Raw genomic sequence first — 15,018 nt, forward strand, 5'->3', positions numbered from 1 at the left:
TGTGCCTTTCTACATTATTCAGATTTGTATTCGTGAATAAGTTCTTCAATTTTAAATGTTGGGTTTGAAAAATGGGGGCAATTACTAGTACCTGATTATGACAATCGTATTTAGAGCGCAAATATTATTATTTATTATTTTGATTATATTAATATTTTTATATAAATTAAAGAATAGTAAACTTTTCCTCTGCTGTATTATGTTATATATATATCACATTTTCCTATTAATTTTTTTATAAAATCTAAAACTATATGTTAATTTTTTAGTTCTTCCCTTTATTTAGTACTCTAATGAGTAACTAATGTCATGCTAACGTTTTTACTATAGGTCGCACTTAATAAACAACGTAATCACACACATACATACACACACGTATGATAATTGGTACTCGGTTATCTAATACTCGTTGAGGTGGTGTCAGAAAAAAAACGCATCCATCCGCGTCACTTAAGAAAAGATACGACGAGGGCTTTAATACAAGATTTCCTCATAAAATAAGTGAAAATTTGGATTATTCTCGAAGCATTGCTGTAAATTAAAACGCTTTAAATAGGAATAAACAAAAACAGAGGTAAGGTAAAAGGAAATTTTCCTCGAAAATGCCATTTTTTGTGATGGCGTTGGGAAATTTGCATACAACCACTACTAGAGTTTCGTTTTTATTCCTCTCTTCTGTATTTTATGCAAATGAGCATTGAAAAAAATCAATGTCCATGTTGCGCGTTAATTATCTTCTGTTGGTGTAATGCATTAAATTCTATTTTGAAGTAATTCATTGGATATTATTGGCTAAATTTATCGCTCGTTTTATTTCTTCTGGTATATTCACTTTTTTGAGGTTATGTTTTGTTAAAATTAACTCTTTGGGTGGAAAGGTGACTTTCACCTGATAGTCGTGGCAAAATGTAAAAAACAAGAATCTAGGCGGCCGGTATTTCTTCTTTTGTAAAGAAAACCAAATAATTCATTTTTATTTTATTTTAAAACATGATTGCTTTTCTCTTTTTTAAGACCATGGCCGACTCGGATGATGAGTACGATCGTAAACGCCGTGATAAATTCCGTGGAGAACGCAGTTCTGGGGACAGTTATCGTTCGGAAAGACGTGACGATCGCAGAACCGGTGCTGGCAGTGCTGCTGGCGGCCGAGATGATTGGCCCGAACGGTAAGTTAACATTCCAAAAACCACAAATTTTCTGTGTACGAACCATTTTTATGCTCATAATTAGAGGTAATCCATTTAGAGGAGGAGCTGGTGGCCGACCACGGCCAGATTATCGCGACTATCGCGGAGCTAGAGATCGCTACTCACCGGATAGAGAAATGCCGCCGGCAAAACGCATGAGACCCGGTTGGGGTGATGATCTAAGGGCCAATCACAGATATGGACGTAAGTTCTGCATCATATAATATTCATTTTTTCTCTCACCTAATCGTCTAATTTCCTTTCCATAGCTTATGATCCCTATTTATTGCATGCCTGGAATGAACATTATGCTGCCCATAGCTTACACAGTGCCTATGGCGCGGGCTTAGCTCACGGTGCTCATCCCCGAGAATCTGCTGCCAACAGTGATATGCAAACACAACCCGCCATGATGACTCTAAAACAATTCTTGGACACACAAGACGATGGCATATCAGATACAGAAGTTCTGCGTAAATACAATGAATACAAGTTGGAATTCAAACGTCAACAGTTGAATGAATTCTTTGTTGCCCACAAAGACGAGGAATGGTAAGTGTGGAGAATCTGCTGCCGTTGATGAACTGGATGATGATGATCATCATTTCAGTTTGCAATTAGGTATCTAACAAAATTTTGCTACCAAACTCTACCAACACCTTTATTTTTGTTCTAACGTTTTATAACATCAAATGTGCCAACTGTATGTTTACATAAGTTTTTCTCTACAGCTATTTTAAAGAAGGCATCCTTATGGAAGCCGTCACGCCAACAGCCTTAGTAACTGTAGGACGATAAGTGAGTGCACAATGCTATCAAGCTCCATAGTGAGTTGTGTTGTTGTTGTGTACGCCGAATACCTTGATTTCTCCTACTACTACCACTCACTACTACTTCCTCTTCCGAATGATGCACGATCATTTGATTTTCGATACGATTTGATTTGATTGTTTTGCACTTGGCGAGCAATGCCACAGTGTGTTTAAATAGCATTTTTATTAAATCGCGTTTATATTAAAATCGTTTATTTTTGAAATTGAAATCTCTCGTTATACGAACGCCAGCAAAGCCATGATCTTTAAAAATCATAGCTAGCTGAAAGGTAAGATTTCGTAAACACTATCTTATTAAACAAAAAAATTATGTTGTTGTTGATGTATACACAGCGAATTTGAATCTGAATAACTATGACCAGGCCAAGCATAATTGAAAAAATAGTAGGTCCCCCCATAAAACATGTTGCGGAGTGACAAAACCGAAAAAGGAGAAACAGAGATATTGTACCATGGAAACACTACAATATATTACATCGAAATCTATTTAAAAAATTACAATTTCAACTTTACTAATTTTTTGTTGTCTGTTTCATTTCTTTTTTTAATAGGTTCAAAAATAAATATCACCCAGTGGATAGCGTGAAACGTAAAGATGAACAATTAAATTTCCTAAAGGTAAATTTTTCTCTATATAAGGTCTTTGAATTGGTCACTTATAATTCTTTGTTGTTTTCTTCAATATTACAGAGACGCGTAGAAGTGTTTGAGGAACTATTACAAAACGGTATGATACAAAGTGTTACCGTAGACACAAATCAAACAGATCCACTGCTGCGAGTCCTAGACACTGTCGTAATCAAATTAGAAGGCGGCACAGATGAAGATCTTAAAATCTTAGACGAAAAGCCCAAAGAGGCCTCTTATCCTGAACGTATATTTGACAAGAAGGGTGACGATGATGATGTTATTATCACCTCGGTTGAAAAGAAGGATGACGATGAACCCAAGTGTGTATCACCCAAAGCCACACGACGCCACAGTGGCTCTGATAATGAAGAGAATTGGGATGATGAGTCTAAAACAAAGAAAGAAGAGAAAAAGAAGAAATCTCTCAAAAGAAAACGCACCAGTTCGGATTCTTCATCGTCGTCATCATCAGATTCAGATTCTTCAAGTTCCTCTTCCAGCAGTGAAGATGAAGCCGATGACAAAGTCAAAAGTAAATATGATTTAGAAGATGTCAAAGACGACGATAAAGACGGAGAAGGCGAAGAAAACAAAGAAAAGCCCACAGAAGATACAGATAAGGTGAAATCTGTCGATGAAGAATCTGAAAAGAAAGCTGAAAGCGACAATGAAGACAAGAAACTTGTTGAGAATGGCAATGAAGAAGAAATGAAGGATGCTGTTAAAGATGAAGTGGAGGAGGCTAAATCAAATGGCAATGATGCTGATGTCAGCATGGAGGAAAAGAAAAATGATGAAGAGGCAGAAGAAAAGCCCGAGGTGAAAAAGGACGAAGAAAATGAACAGAAAGACGAAGAGGGTGTTGAAACTGAAACCTCCGCAGAAGATAAAAAGGCCGTAGAAGATGAACAGCCAGAAACCATTGATTTGGACAAAGTTAAAGATGGTCCTCAGCCACGTGCTTTACATCGCACTTCATCGATCTTTTTGCGTAACTTGGCACCATCCATTACTAAAAGTGAAATAGAGGCGGTGTGTCAAAAATTCGATGGTTTCCTGAGAGTGGCTATTGCTGATCCATTGGTAGAACGACGTTGGTATCGTCGTGGTTGGGTTACCTTCAAGCGTGATGTGAACATCAAGGAAATTTGTTGGAGCTTAAATAACACACGTCTACGTGACTGTGAAATGGGAGCCATTGTTAATAGGGATCTTAGTCGAAGGGTGAGGCCGGTAAACGGCATGACTGCCCACAAGACTGTGGTGAGGGCCGATATTAAATTGTGTGCGAAAATTGCCATGAATTTGGATGAAAAGTTTAATCTTTGGGTAAGAGGAGGAGGAAAGCAACCGATTTTTTAAGTATACTAATATATTTTTTAAATATTTTTAGCAATCATCCAATCCCGAAAACAAAGTCGATGGTGCCGCTACTGGTGAAAACAGCACATCTGCTGAGAATAACACAACATCAGATGCCCACAATACATCAAACTCCTCGAACTATGGCTTTAAAACCAATAATCCAGTTCTACAAAACATTACCGACTTCCTCATCGAGGAAGCCTCTGCCGAGGAGGAAGAACTTTTGGGCATTTCCGGTGAAAACAAGGAAAGCGAAGGTGAAGCCATCGAAAGAGATCCCCAATTGATTTCCGTTCTGGACAATCTCATTCTGTATTTGAGAATTGTTCACTCGGTGGATTTCTACAATCACTGTGAATATCCCTACGAAGATGAAATGCCCAATCGTTGTGGCATAATCCATGCACGCGGACCCCCACCCTCGAAAGTCTCACAGAATGACCTGCAAGACTACATCAAGAATTTTGAAAATAAAATGCAAACATTCTTAGCCAAAACCACAACAATCGACGAGGAAGAACTGAAGAATTTGGGAGCTAAAGATGCCGAAAATGAAGTGGAGAAATTCATACAGGCCAATACCCAAGAATTGGCCAAAGACAAGTGGTTGTGTCCGCTGTCGGGCAAGAAATTCAAAGGTCCCGAATTTATACGCAAGCATATATTCAACAAGCACGGCGAAAAGGTGGAGGAGGTACGCAAAGAGGTGGAGTTCTTTAATAACTATTTGAAGGATCCCAAGAGGCCGCAGTTACCAGAGCATCCTGGTAATAATAAGAGGACAACATCGGAATCGAGTGGAGGTTACAGAGCCCCTGTATATCCACCGGCTGCTTACGCACCACCCTATGCTGCCTACGCACCTCCCCTAATGATACCAGGACGTGGTGGTCGTGGTTTTGGAGGTCCCGGACGAAGGTATATATAGATGTTTTGTTTCTCTCTTTTTGTTTGTTTGTTGCGAATAAATTTTAATAGTTTCCTAGCTTAGTTGTTATTGCTGTAATGCAGTTGCTTCTTTTTGTTTTTTGAAATACTTAACACATCGTTTTTTCTTCCACAACTTTACAATTTTGGTTGAAGTCTTCTTTTACTATTATTTTGTTTACTCTCTACTCTACAACTATCTTTTGTGTGTGAACTTCTTTTACAGAGACTTGCCCATAGAACATCAACGTCGTATTATCGGTTATCATGATTTGGATGCTCCGGCCAATTTCGATATGTTTGACTAGACAACAAACCTAAAACAAAACAAACACAACAACGACGAGGACGTAATGACCATGACCAGTTTGTTGTTGTTGTAATCGATGATTGATGTTAAGGCTAAAAGTTGTCGTCCTCCTCTCTTTGTTTTCTATTTATATATAGACAAAACAAAAAACCCGAAGTGAAATGTACGACCCCAAAGCGCCTATTCTAAATTTTTGCAGTGTTTTTTTTCACTACGTCATTGGTTTTATTGTTCTTTTAGCTTAATTTGTTTGCGTTTTTTATTTATTTCTTAAATTTTATTATAAACATTCGCACATTTTCAATTACAAATGAAATAGAAATACATACCATCCACCACCACTTACCTGTATAGACTACAATACTACCGTACTATTCTAACGTTTTTTATCATCACTTAGCGAATGTAAATGAATTATTTTTTTCTCTTTGTCATTTGGTATATGTCTTAAGATTTTGTCTCTTAGATAATTTTAGTTAAATATACAATAATCACTAACTAACAACAACAATAATTTTATGAATATAAATAATAATTATATAAATATTAAAATCATAAATCACAACTTTTTGTTATTGAACCTTTGCATTTTTTTCTTCTTCTTCTACTCCACAACATCTTTTGTTTACAGACCCGGTCAAGAGTTTCGTCAAATAATACAGTATCGTGACTTGGATGCTCCACAAGATCCCATTGATATGTTCAATTAGACGAAACCACAACAACAACAAAGAAAAAACAAAAACAGCAAAAAAAAAATAAATAGAAATACTAAAATAAACATAAGCGCTACAAATACGTATTTTATTTAATCTTAATATCATAATGTCCCCCGCCCTGCCCCGCCCCCTCAACAAATGACATCAAACATAATGTACACTAGAGCCCCAACACCCCCAACCCACTCTTCTTGTGTTCTGTAGAGTTTAGTTCTTTCTTCCTCGATCGATCAACTTAGTTTAGATTATAATCTATTCTACTGAGTGTGTGTATATAGATGTGTGTGTGAGCGTGTGAACGTACATGTTAATAGCAAAAAAAAATAGACGACGACGTTGAAGACAAAGCTGCTATATATTCTACAAAACAACAACAACACCAAGAACTAAAAATTAAAAAATAACAATAAAAGCAACAAGCAAGCAATTAAACAACCCATCAACCACCATCACACCCCTTGGTTTTTTTTTGGGGAAACACACAGAGGGAATAACACCTAGCCAACACTTGCACACACACTCATACACACCCATCTATACACAACAGCCTCCTTATTACACATTTTATAATTAATAAACGTACATTGCTCTTCTATGTAATTTCTATTTGTCAGTAACGGTATAATGTAGTTTTTATTTTTAAAAATCTGTATTTTATATTGTTATAACAAACGAAACAAAAACAAATCTTCTTTATAATAATGATGATAATAATATAATATTATATATAAACTTATTATTACAATTACTATTATTATTAATATTATTAATAATAAACAGAAGTTCTCAATCCAAAACAAACAAAAAAATCCAGCGTCGCACAGTTTTTGCCGCTTTTTCAGCTCTCACTCTACTATTCATGCCACCACAACCTCAAACAAGTGTGTGCGTGTGTGTGATTCATTGGTCGGTCGATTGGTTTTTCATTCGATTTTTTTCTTTTCATTTTGTTTTGTTTTGTTTTCAGGAACACATATTTTCCATATAAAATTTCACATTTTTCATTGCTCTCAGTATGTGGTCGTTTAGTTTATTACCCGCCACACCATCCAATTCTTTTTCCAACACCTCTTCGGCCTTTTCCAAGACATCTTTGGCATTTGTAAAGAGTTCCAAAGCTTTGGTTTTATCATTGTCCAAAATACGCCGTCCTTGTTCCATGTAGACGGTATGCATTTCATGGAATATAATGGCCACATAGATGGATAAACGTATTGTGGCCGGATCTAGTTTTTGACAAATTACATAAAGATCTTCACACATTTTTAATTTCTTTTGTAATTGGCTACTGGATAGTTGTTCTGATTTGTAACCCATTTCATTACCATAGAGTTGGATGAGGCAATGCTTTAAGCTGAACATGTGATAATGATTGGGATGTAAGAAGGTTCCCAGCTTTTCGATGAGGCTTTCAACTTGTTTGACCGTGGGTCGTCGAGCCATTAGGGTTTTTACTTCTTCCGTCATTTGTGTTAGAAGATAACCGACCTGTTGTCAATTTTTGTAAATGAAGAGAGGGAGGGAGAGGGGAAAATTATTAGGTGGGAGTTTAAATAAATGTTTTTAAAGCAATTTTGAAAGAGGTTCCCAAAAACAGTCCATTGAAAGAAAAAAAAAAACATGCATTGTATTTCATTGCACTTTCCATACATTTGGGCTATATTCGGAATTTGGGCTATATTCGGAATTAATCCTCACATGAAAACGAATCGGTATTTTATAAAGACCTCTAAGTAGTATTTTCTATATGTGCCTATCTATCTGTACTTTGGTCACTTGAAGATTTTTGAAATTTTTTTCTCCTTTTTGTCTACACTTCCAACAACTTTAAATTATTATTTTTTTCATTACAAATCCTTACTCACCTGTTCACCATTAACAATCATTGGACACTTGTTGCATATCCAATCGGTTTTCTTGTCCAATGGATCCTTGGGCAGCTGTATGCCACCATCACACTTCGCATTAACATCTCCGGCACATTTCAAAGCACTAAAATAACTACCCAATTCGGTGGGATCTGTACAACGTTCACAGCTGCATTTGAAATGTTTCGTTATCTGTAGATGTTCCAGTCTCATTTGGGTGGCCCACAACATATTCGTGTACATTATCTTGATGTGTTCTCCAGCCTTGATATCACGGCCGGCAATAACCGAAATGCTAAAACCATCACATTCATTAAATTGGAAATAGCTATTGGGCATACATGAGTGTTCCATCATGCAGGCCGTAAAGAAGACACCACTCAGATCCAGGCCCGTCGAAAGGCTAATGACCATATAATTGGTTTCGATAATACCGCAAATGCGTCGCAGTATCTTGGCATCATATTGTTCGAGTAGCTTTTCTTTGGTGGTCTCCTCGCGCTTTTTGAGCGGTTCCAAAAAGTTCTTTAGCAAATATGTGACGACACGCTTTTCGGCATCTCTAGGAGGAGGACGAACAAATGTAAAATAAAAGAACAATAAAACAAATTAAAATAAGAAAAAAAAATACAAAACAAAAAGAGAACACAGACGTGCAGGCGGCATACACATCATCCGTCCATTGTGACGCATATATGTATGTACATTGCCACCAGTTAGCCACCGCACAGTGCCAACAATTTTACTTATGTCATGTTCTGAAAATCAACAACAACCACAATAATAACAATAATACCTACTCTTGCAATTCTGATCCTTCACGATCCTCTTCATGACTTTGCATCTTCATCAACTTCTTCCATTTTTTGGGATTCTGCTTTTGCAGCAACAGGCATTTCAATACCAACAAGGCATCGGGCCGATAATAGTCGGTCATGACTTTCATGTCACTTGTGGTTTTTGGTCCAGGGCCCAATCTCAAAATTTCACAATCTATGCCATGGCTATTGGGATTTTCAATATCCTCACAATGGGGTGAACAACATGGCCACTGGCATCTGTAGGGCGGAATGGAGTTGTTTTTTTTCGTTGTTTTAGAAAAATACTAAGGGACTTTTTTCTAAATTATATAACTTACTTGGAGCAACTGAAACCACCAATGCGACATGGTATATAACAACCAACACAGGGCATAACCGGTACCTCCTGTTCGCGTTCCGATACAAACCATTTGGGACCCACAACCAGCGGCTTCTCCTCGAAGATGACATTGCCGGCTTGTATATCACGCGTAACCAAAAGGTGGCGACCCAAAATTGCGTCATTTTCAATTCGATACGGACTCTCACATTCGATTTTGTGCTCCTGCCAATGATCGCGCTGGTGATCTTTACCACAATATTTAACATTTTTGCATGCCGAGCAAGTCAAAGTGGCTGGCACCTGACACACAGCACAACAATCAGATTTATCACTGCCGGCGGAAGACATTTTCACTTTTGTTGTTTAATTTTTATTTTATTCTTTTGGTTGTTGTTGTTAAGGAATCTAAAGGATTTCCCGTTTCACTCGAATAGAAGTTTTTGTTTTTGTTTGCTTGCTAAACAACAGATTTATTAGCCAATTTCAATAATTTATTAACTTGAATACGATTTCTTGTATCGAAAAGGAAAACCGAAAAATAAGACGTTCGCACACGTCTGCCTCTGTGATTGCGATGTTCGGGTTCTATTCACTTTAGTTTTTATATGTTAAGGAATATATATTTTTAGACCATTCAACAGATGATATATACGCACACTTGCGATCTTAACCGTTTAATAAATTCAAATGAAATTCGTTTGAAGATCATCACACACTCCTACAGAGAAGAAGCCAAAAAGTTTTTCTTTCGTTTGGCTGCCGTTGTTTGTGTGGCTGGCTGGTTGGCTGGCCCGGTGCAGGAGGCATGCGCCATGAGATGCACGAGTTTTGCTCTTTAGAACGAATAATTATTATGGGTGCGTATGTGTGTGCCGCATGTCAAGTTGTTGGCCAGCATTATAGGTAGCCTAGCGAGCGGTACATAGCCGTCAAATGTATTCACAAAAAAAAGCAACAACTCTTGAAACAAACAAACATAATTGCTAACAACAAACGGTAGGCCAAAGATTAGTTTGCGAACTTTCAGGTGTGTGAATTTGTTAAATAATATTAGGATAACTTAGAGGTTGAAAATTATTTGTACACAAAAATGTTTCAAGAGGGTTTGGGGTTTCCAGAAATTCTTTAGAGTAGTGAAATTCAACAATGGATTGAATTTAAACAGATCGGGTTTTGAAGAAATTTAACTATTTAGCGGCTGGATAAAATAACCATCATGTCACGTAACCTGCATATTATTTACCGACCTAAGTAGTTTAATATTTGTTTTAATTTACTATAAATAACAAGTTTTTTTATTTACAATAATTAACAATTTTAAGAATGTTCTCTTAAAATACTATATTCTAAATTATATGCAAACATGAATCTATTTTGTACCCCACTGTATATAATACATATATGTATTCAATTAACATAGATATTAAAAAAGAAAAAAACCAACACAATTTATATTGTGCCACTTAGCTAGCTAGCTGCTGCTGGCTGATGTGATGGATGAACCACCAATCACTCATTAATTCCTTAATTCTATGCGATCTTGCTTCAACAGATAAGGATGTGCTTCTAGAATTTCTTTTTGTTCACGCATATTTCGCACAACACCTGGCAAATTCCATGCATGTCGCAACAAGGCTCCCTCCACCGAAAATTTACCATGACGAATACATCGCAAAGCCGTGCAGTGCGCCACTGTACGTAATTCAATACCAATTTCATGTATAAGTGTGGCCAAATAATCTTCCGATTCATTAATGGCATGAATTTCCAAAGTGAAATGAGGTTTTTGGAAATCAATTAACTTGATGCCATAAATGACAGGTTGTGTATTGTTGGCAGGTCGTATTAGGCCTTTACAGGCAATTTCATAGGCTGCCTGTGATTGCATATCCACACCGCATAGTTCGAACATTTTGCGTTGATGTGAGGCTTGCAGGGAGGAAACTAAGGCACTTAAACGTTCTGGCTGGACATGGCGGTAGTTGGCTTTCACAGTTATCCGGGAATCGGGTAGATGTGTTTCGGTGGCTTTTCCCAATTGACCGGTGACATGATAGGCTCTTAGAGGGCGATTGCGTTGGATTTTCATAGATTGTTTTAAGCCCTTGTTAATGCCAAACACTAGAATAAAAATCACATTATTAGTTGGAAATCATATATTCCCGAATACTTACACAAAACCCCACTGGTGTGTAAACCCAAACTGGCAACTGTTGCACAACGTATATCCTCCATTTGATAACGTAGTCCCGTACTAAGAACATGTTCGGCCAGATTTAATGACTGCACCTTTCTCAAAAGGGGATCAGCAGCACCACCCGGTTCCAGTAAGGGTATTTGATGGGCTTCCGGTTCATTGTTGGCTTTCAAGGCATTTAGATCTGAAATATACAAGAAGAATTAGGTAAAGCTGCGAATAAATTTTTTTTCATTGGTTGTTGGCAAACCTTCACAAATATTATGTAAAATTGCTGCACGAACATGTTTGATTTTCATGCCGGCAGGTTTATAAACATTTAAAATTCCATTTAGATTTCGGAAGACCACAGATGCATCCCGGACTTTTTGTAAAGCCATAACGACCCACGATGTGTAGTTGAACTGTTCACCGAAAGGATTTGTGTGTAGTTTTTGTTTTTGTAAACAATGTTGCCGGTATCGTTGATTTTTCCTCTTCCGCTGCACGAAGGGTTATTAAATGATTAATTTATGTATATAAATGGTTATTTTTTTACTTTTTTATTTCATAAAATTTTTATTTAATTATTAACATAACATTTTATAAACAAAAGTCCCTAAATAGACTAAATGTTCAAAAGATTTGTTCACTGAATGTGAACTATGTGAGCTAGTCTCTTATTTGTTTGTTTTGATGGACAACGCTGTGTTGAGTATGGCCATCAAAGAGAGTATGCTGTGTTCAGTGTGTAAATAAGAGAAAATTAGCTATCACTTGCTAGGGCATGTATATTTGAACTAATAATTATTGTTAATTAAGTTCAGTTTATTATTATTTATAAAGTAAAAAAAATCTAATTCAAATTTGTGCCTCTTCATGCCTAGTAATTGTGCTAATTTTTAAAAGTGTGTGCAGTTTTTGTGCATAAATTTTTGTTTCCACCAAAAATACCCCTAGTTGACAACACTGTTTAAGAGAGCGGTTGTTGTTTGGCCTGTCAAATACTCTTTTGAAGGCACGTGGAAACAAAAAAATTCTCTGTTTATTTCATATCATTTGCTGGGCGAGAAACATCGACATTTCTTTCCAGAATGAAGTGGACAACATCTAATTTAAAAAGCCCCAATTACACAGAAAATCATGAAATTTATGTGGGCACCCAAACGGGAACCTTTAAAAGTAAGTAAATATAAAATTTTCCCATTAAAAAATAATTTTAAATTCGATCTTCTTTCAGAATTATTGCCTGCCTATGAAGACAATCCATTCAAGCAATCCAACCTGCAAGATCTCAATGAATTGGATAAAGATTCTCGTATAACATCGTTGAGCTTTGGCAATTCGAATAAATCTGAAATACTTATTGGTCGTGGCAAGTCCACTACCCAGGTACATTCGGTTCGTACTGGCCACACACAATATACCATAGACTTTGAGGAGTCACCCATTGTTGGTTTGGCTCGTTATGATAATTGTGTGGTTGCTGGCTTTGGTAATGGCCACATACGTTCATTGGCCCTCAAAGATGATGGTGATATTGATGAGGAACAACCCAAATTGCTATTGGATAAAATCGGTGATGATATGTCACGTTTAAGGCAATGTCCCAGTGACCGTAATATTGTTGCTGTGGGTGGCAAGGGCAGACAAAACAACTTAAAAGTGTTTGATATGTCTGCCGAGGGAAAACAATTGTTTGCCTCCAAAAATTTACCCAATGATTATTTACAACTTGAGGTGCCGGTATGGGATTGTGATGTGGGTTTCTTTGATTCTCCACATACCTTGGCAACATGTTCCCGGTATGGTTATGTGCGTGTCTATGATACAAGAAAACAAAGGCGCCCGGTTCAGTGTTATGCCACCGAAGATCAAATGAGTTTTACCACTTTGGCGGCAAATGGTAATTACATTTACACCGGTACCACAATGGGGGCATTGAAGGTGAGTTTGACATTTTGAAAATCCTTTGTTTTAAAATAGACTTAACTGTTTGTTGCTCTCACTTGTAGGCCTTTGACACAAGACGCATGAAAACCTTTGTCCACACCTATAAAGGTTTCACGGGCGGCATTAGTGACTTGTATTTGGATGTTTCCGGCAAACATTTGGCCTCTGCCTGTTTGGATCGTTATGTCCGTGTACATCATGTCGATTCCTGTGTAATGTTATATCAATGCTATGTCAAGTCAAAAGCTACCCGAGTCCTCTTACGAGAATCTATGGAAAATCCAAATGCCACAGAAGATGGCGAAGAATTGGAAGATGAGGAACAAAATAAATCGAAAAATAAGAAGAAAACAAAAAAGAATGCCGGTGATGTGTCTGAGGATGAAGAATATGAAAATATGTTTGATAATATGCAGACAATATGGTAAGATTTGAAACTAAAATTAAAGGGAATTAAATAATGATATTTGAATATTATTTTTTAGTGACAATGAAAATGAAGACCAAGAGGAGGATGATGACGCAGAGAATACCAGTGAGGCTAAAGAAAATGAAAGTGATGAAGAACCTGAACCTGTGAAAGAAGTGTCTAAGGCGGGTTCAAAGAGAAAAGCCAAGGGAAGTGCGCTAAAAAATAAAAAGAAGAAGAATTGATGTTTGAGTCAAAGTTGAAGCTTAGATACTAAATAGTTGTAAAAATAATCAAGTCGCATATAATATGGAGACTATTGAAGAATATTTGTAAACTTGTTATGTGGACTTGATTAACTTTTTTATAGGTTTATAAAAATGATTTTTAACAAAATAAAATAATGTATAAAAGTTATAAGAAAATATTCTTTTCTCCTTCCCATAAGAGTCGTATAGTATACACCGTATCGTTCTGACGTGAATTCTCCGCATAATAGAAAAGACAAACGCAAAGAAAAATAAAAATAAAAAAAAAAGCAGTACTGTTATTCAAAACAACAAATAAATTTAACAAAATAAAGAGACCGTGCGACGAAGATGTTGTTGCCTCTTCAAGGCATCTAACTATGAATAAAAAACCAAAAACAATTGGCTCTCAGGGAGCTGGAAATCAAAATTATTTTCTCCCTCTTCAAGTTGTGGATCCTGATGATGTAGAAGAAGACATCGAAGATACTGTTATCGATAATCAGAGCAGTGATAAAATACCACCGATAACTATTCTGAAATGCAAAACAGAACAAGTGCATGAAATGTGCAGAATATTAAACATATCTTCGTATTCTATTCGAAAAATATCTATAGGAATTAAATTATTTCTAAATAGGAAAGAAGATATGAATTCGATGTGTCATGCACTCGATAATAATTTTAATTTGGAATATTTTTCGTATGTTCCTAAAAATGAAAAACCTTATAAGGTGATTTTATTAAACTATGATAAAATGGATCCAAACATAGTTAAAAAATATTTAATTGAAATGGGTTTAAAATGTACCGATGTTAAACTGGTGGTTAGAAAGGCGAAGGAGGGACCCCTAGAACACATAATTTATGTTGTTTACTTCCAACGGAAGACAATAACACTTAAGGAACTTCGTCAAAACCATGATTCAATAAATCGTATTAAAATCCGATGGGAATACCAGAAACCTAATAAAGGAAGACTTACCCAATGCTATAATTGTCAAATGCTAGGACACGGATCAAATCGTTGTAAAGTTAAAACGTTTTGCAGTAACTGTGCTGGAAATCATAGTAGTAGTGAATGCAAATCAACAATTTTAAAATGTGCAAATTGCAATGGAAATCATAAATCGACATCACCGGATTGCCCAAGTCGTTCTAAATATATTGAAATTAGAAAACGTTATGAAACTCGAAGTAGCAAAAGACCTATGCCACAATTTAATAACAATTCAAATTTCAACAAA

The 15,018-nt window shown here is 36.4% G+C and overlaps 4 protein-coding genes across 4 annotated transcripts; 2 read left to right on the forward strand and 2 right to left on the reverse strand.

Moving 5' to 3' along the window:
- The first annotated feature begins 526 nt into the window (after positions 1-526).
- LOC133337415 (serrate RNA effector molecule homolog) lies at positions 527-5,395 on the forward strand. Its single transcript, XM_061545641.1, has 9 exons — positions 527-574; positions 1,015-1,169; positions 1,234-1,394; positions 1,460-1,742; positions 2,575-2,641; positions 2,714-3,095; positions 3,234-3,982; positions 4,113-4,936; positions 5,172-5,395. The coding sequence occupies exons 2-9, from the start codon at positions 1,018-1,020 to the stop codon at positions 5,251-5,253; spliced, it is 2,700 nt and encodes an 899-aa protein (XP_061401625.1). The 5' UTR covers positions 527-574; positions 1,015-1,017; the 3' UTR covers positions 5,254-5,395.
- A 1,510-nt stretch (positions 5,396-6,905) lies between these two features.
- LOC133337411 (SET domain-containing protein SmydA-8) lies at positions 6,906-9,352 on the reverse strand. The gene is made up of 4 exons (XM_061545636.1): positions 8,981-9,352; positions 8,643-8,900; positions 7,840-8,404; positions 6,906-7,462 (listed from the first exon to the last, which is right to left on the reverse strand). Exons 1-4 carry the CDS (start codon positions 9,331-9,333, stop codon positions 6,938-6,940), a joined length of 1,701 nt encoding a protein of 566 aa, XP_061401620.1. The 5' UTR covers positions 9,334-9,352; the 3' UTR covers positions 6,906-6,937.
- Positions 9,353-10,501: 1,149 nt separating this feature from the next.
- Positions 10,502-11,562, reverse strand: LOC133337409 (pseudouridylate synthase TRUB2, mitochondrial). Its single transcript, XM_061545633.1, has 3 exons — positions 11,433-11,562; positions 11,160-11,366; positions 10,502-11,106 (listed from the first exon to the last, which is right to left on the reverse strand). Exons 1-3 carry the CDS (start codon positions 11,560-11,562, stop codon positions 10,502-10,504), a joined length of 942 nt encoding a protein of 313 aa, XP_061401617.1.
- A 692-nt stretch (positions 11,563-12,254) lies between these two features.
- On the forward strand, positions 12,255-13,708 carry LOC133337402 (WD repeat-containing protein 74; the record flags this gene model as incomplete). The annotated part of the gene is made up of 4 exons (XM_061545628.1): positions 12,255-12,343; positions 12,402-13,108; positions 13,177-13,538; positions 13,600-13,708. Coding segments are annotated over exons 1-4 (1,266 nt in total), but the record flags the coding sequence as incomplete, so codon positions are not given.
- Positions 13,709-15,018: the final 1,310 nt, after the last annotated feature.

Source organism: Musca vetustissima, unplaced genomic scaffold (assembly GCF_032173495.1).
Source record: "Musca vetustissima isolate MV318-11 ecotype Yass unplaced genomic scaffold, APGP_CSIRO_Mvet_v1 utg49456, whole genome shotgun sequence".
In the NCBI taxonomy this organism is placed as follows: domain Eukaryota; kingdom Metazoa; phylum Arthropoda; class Insecta; order Diptera; family Muscidae; genus Musca; species Musca vetustissima.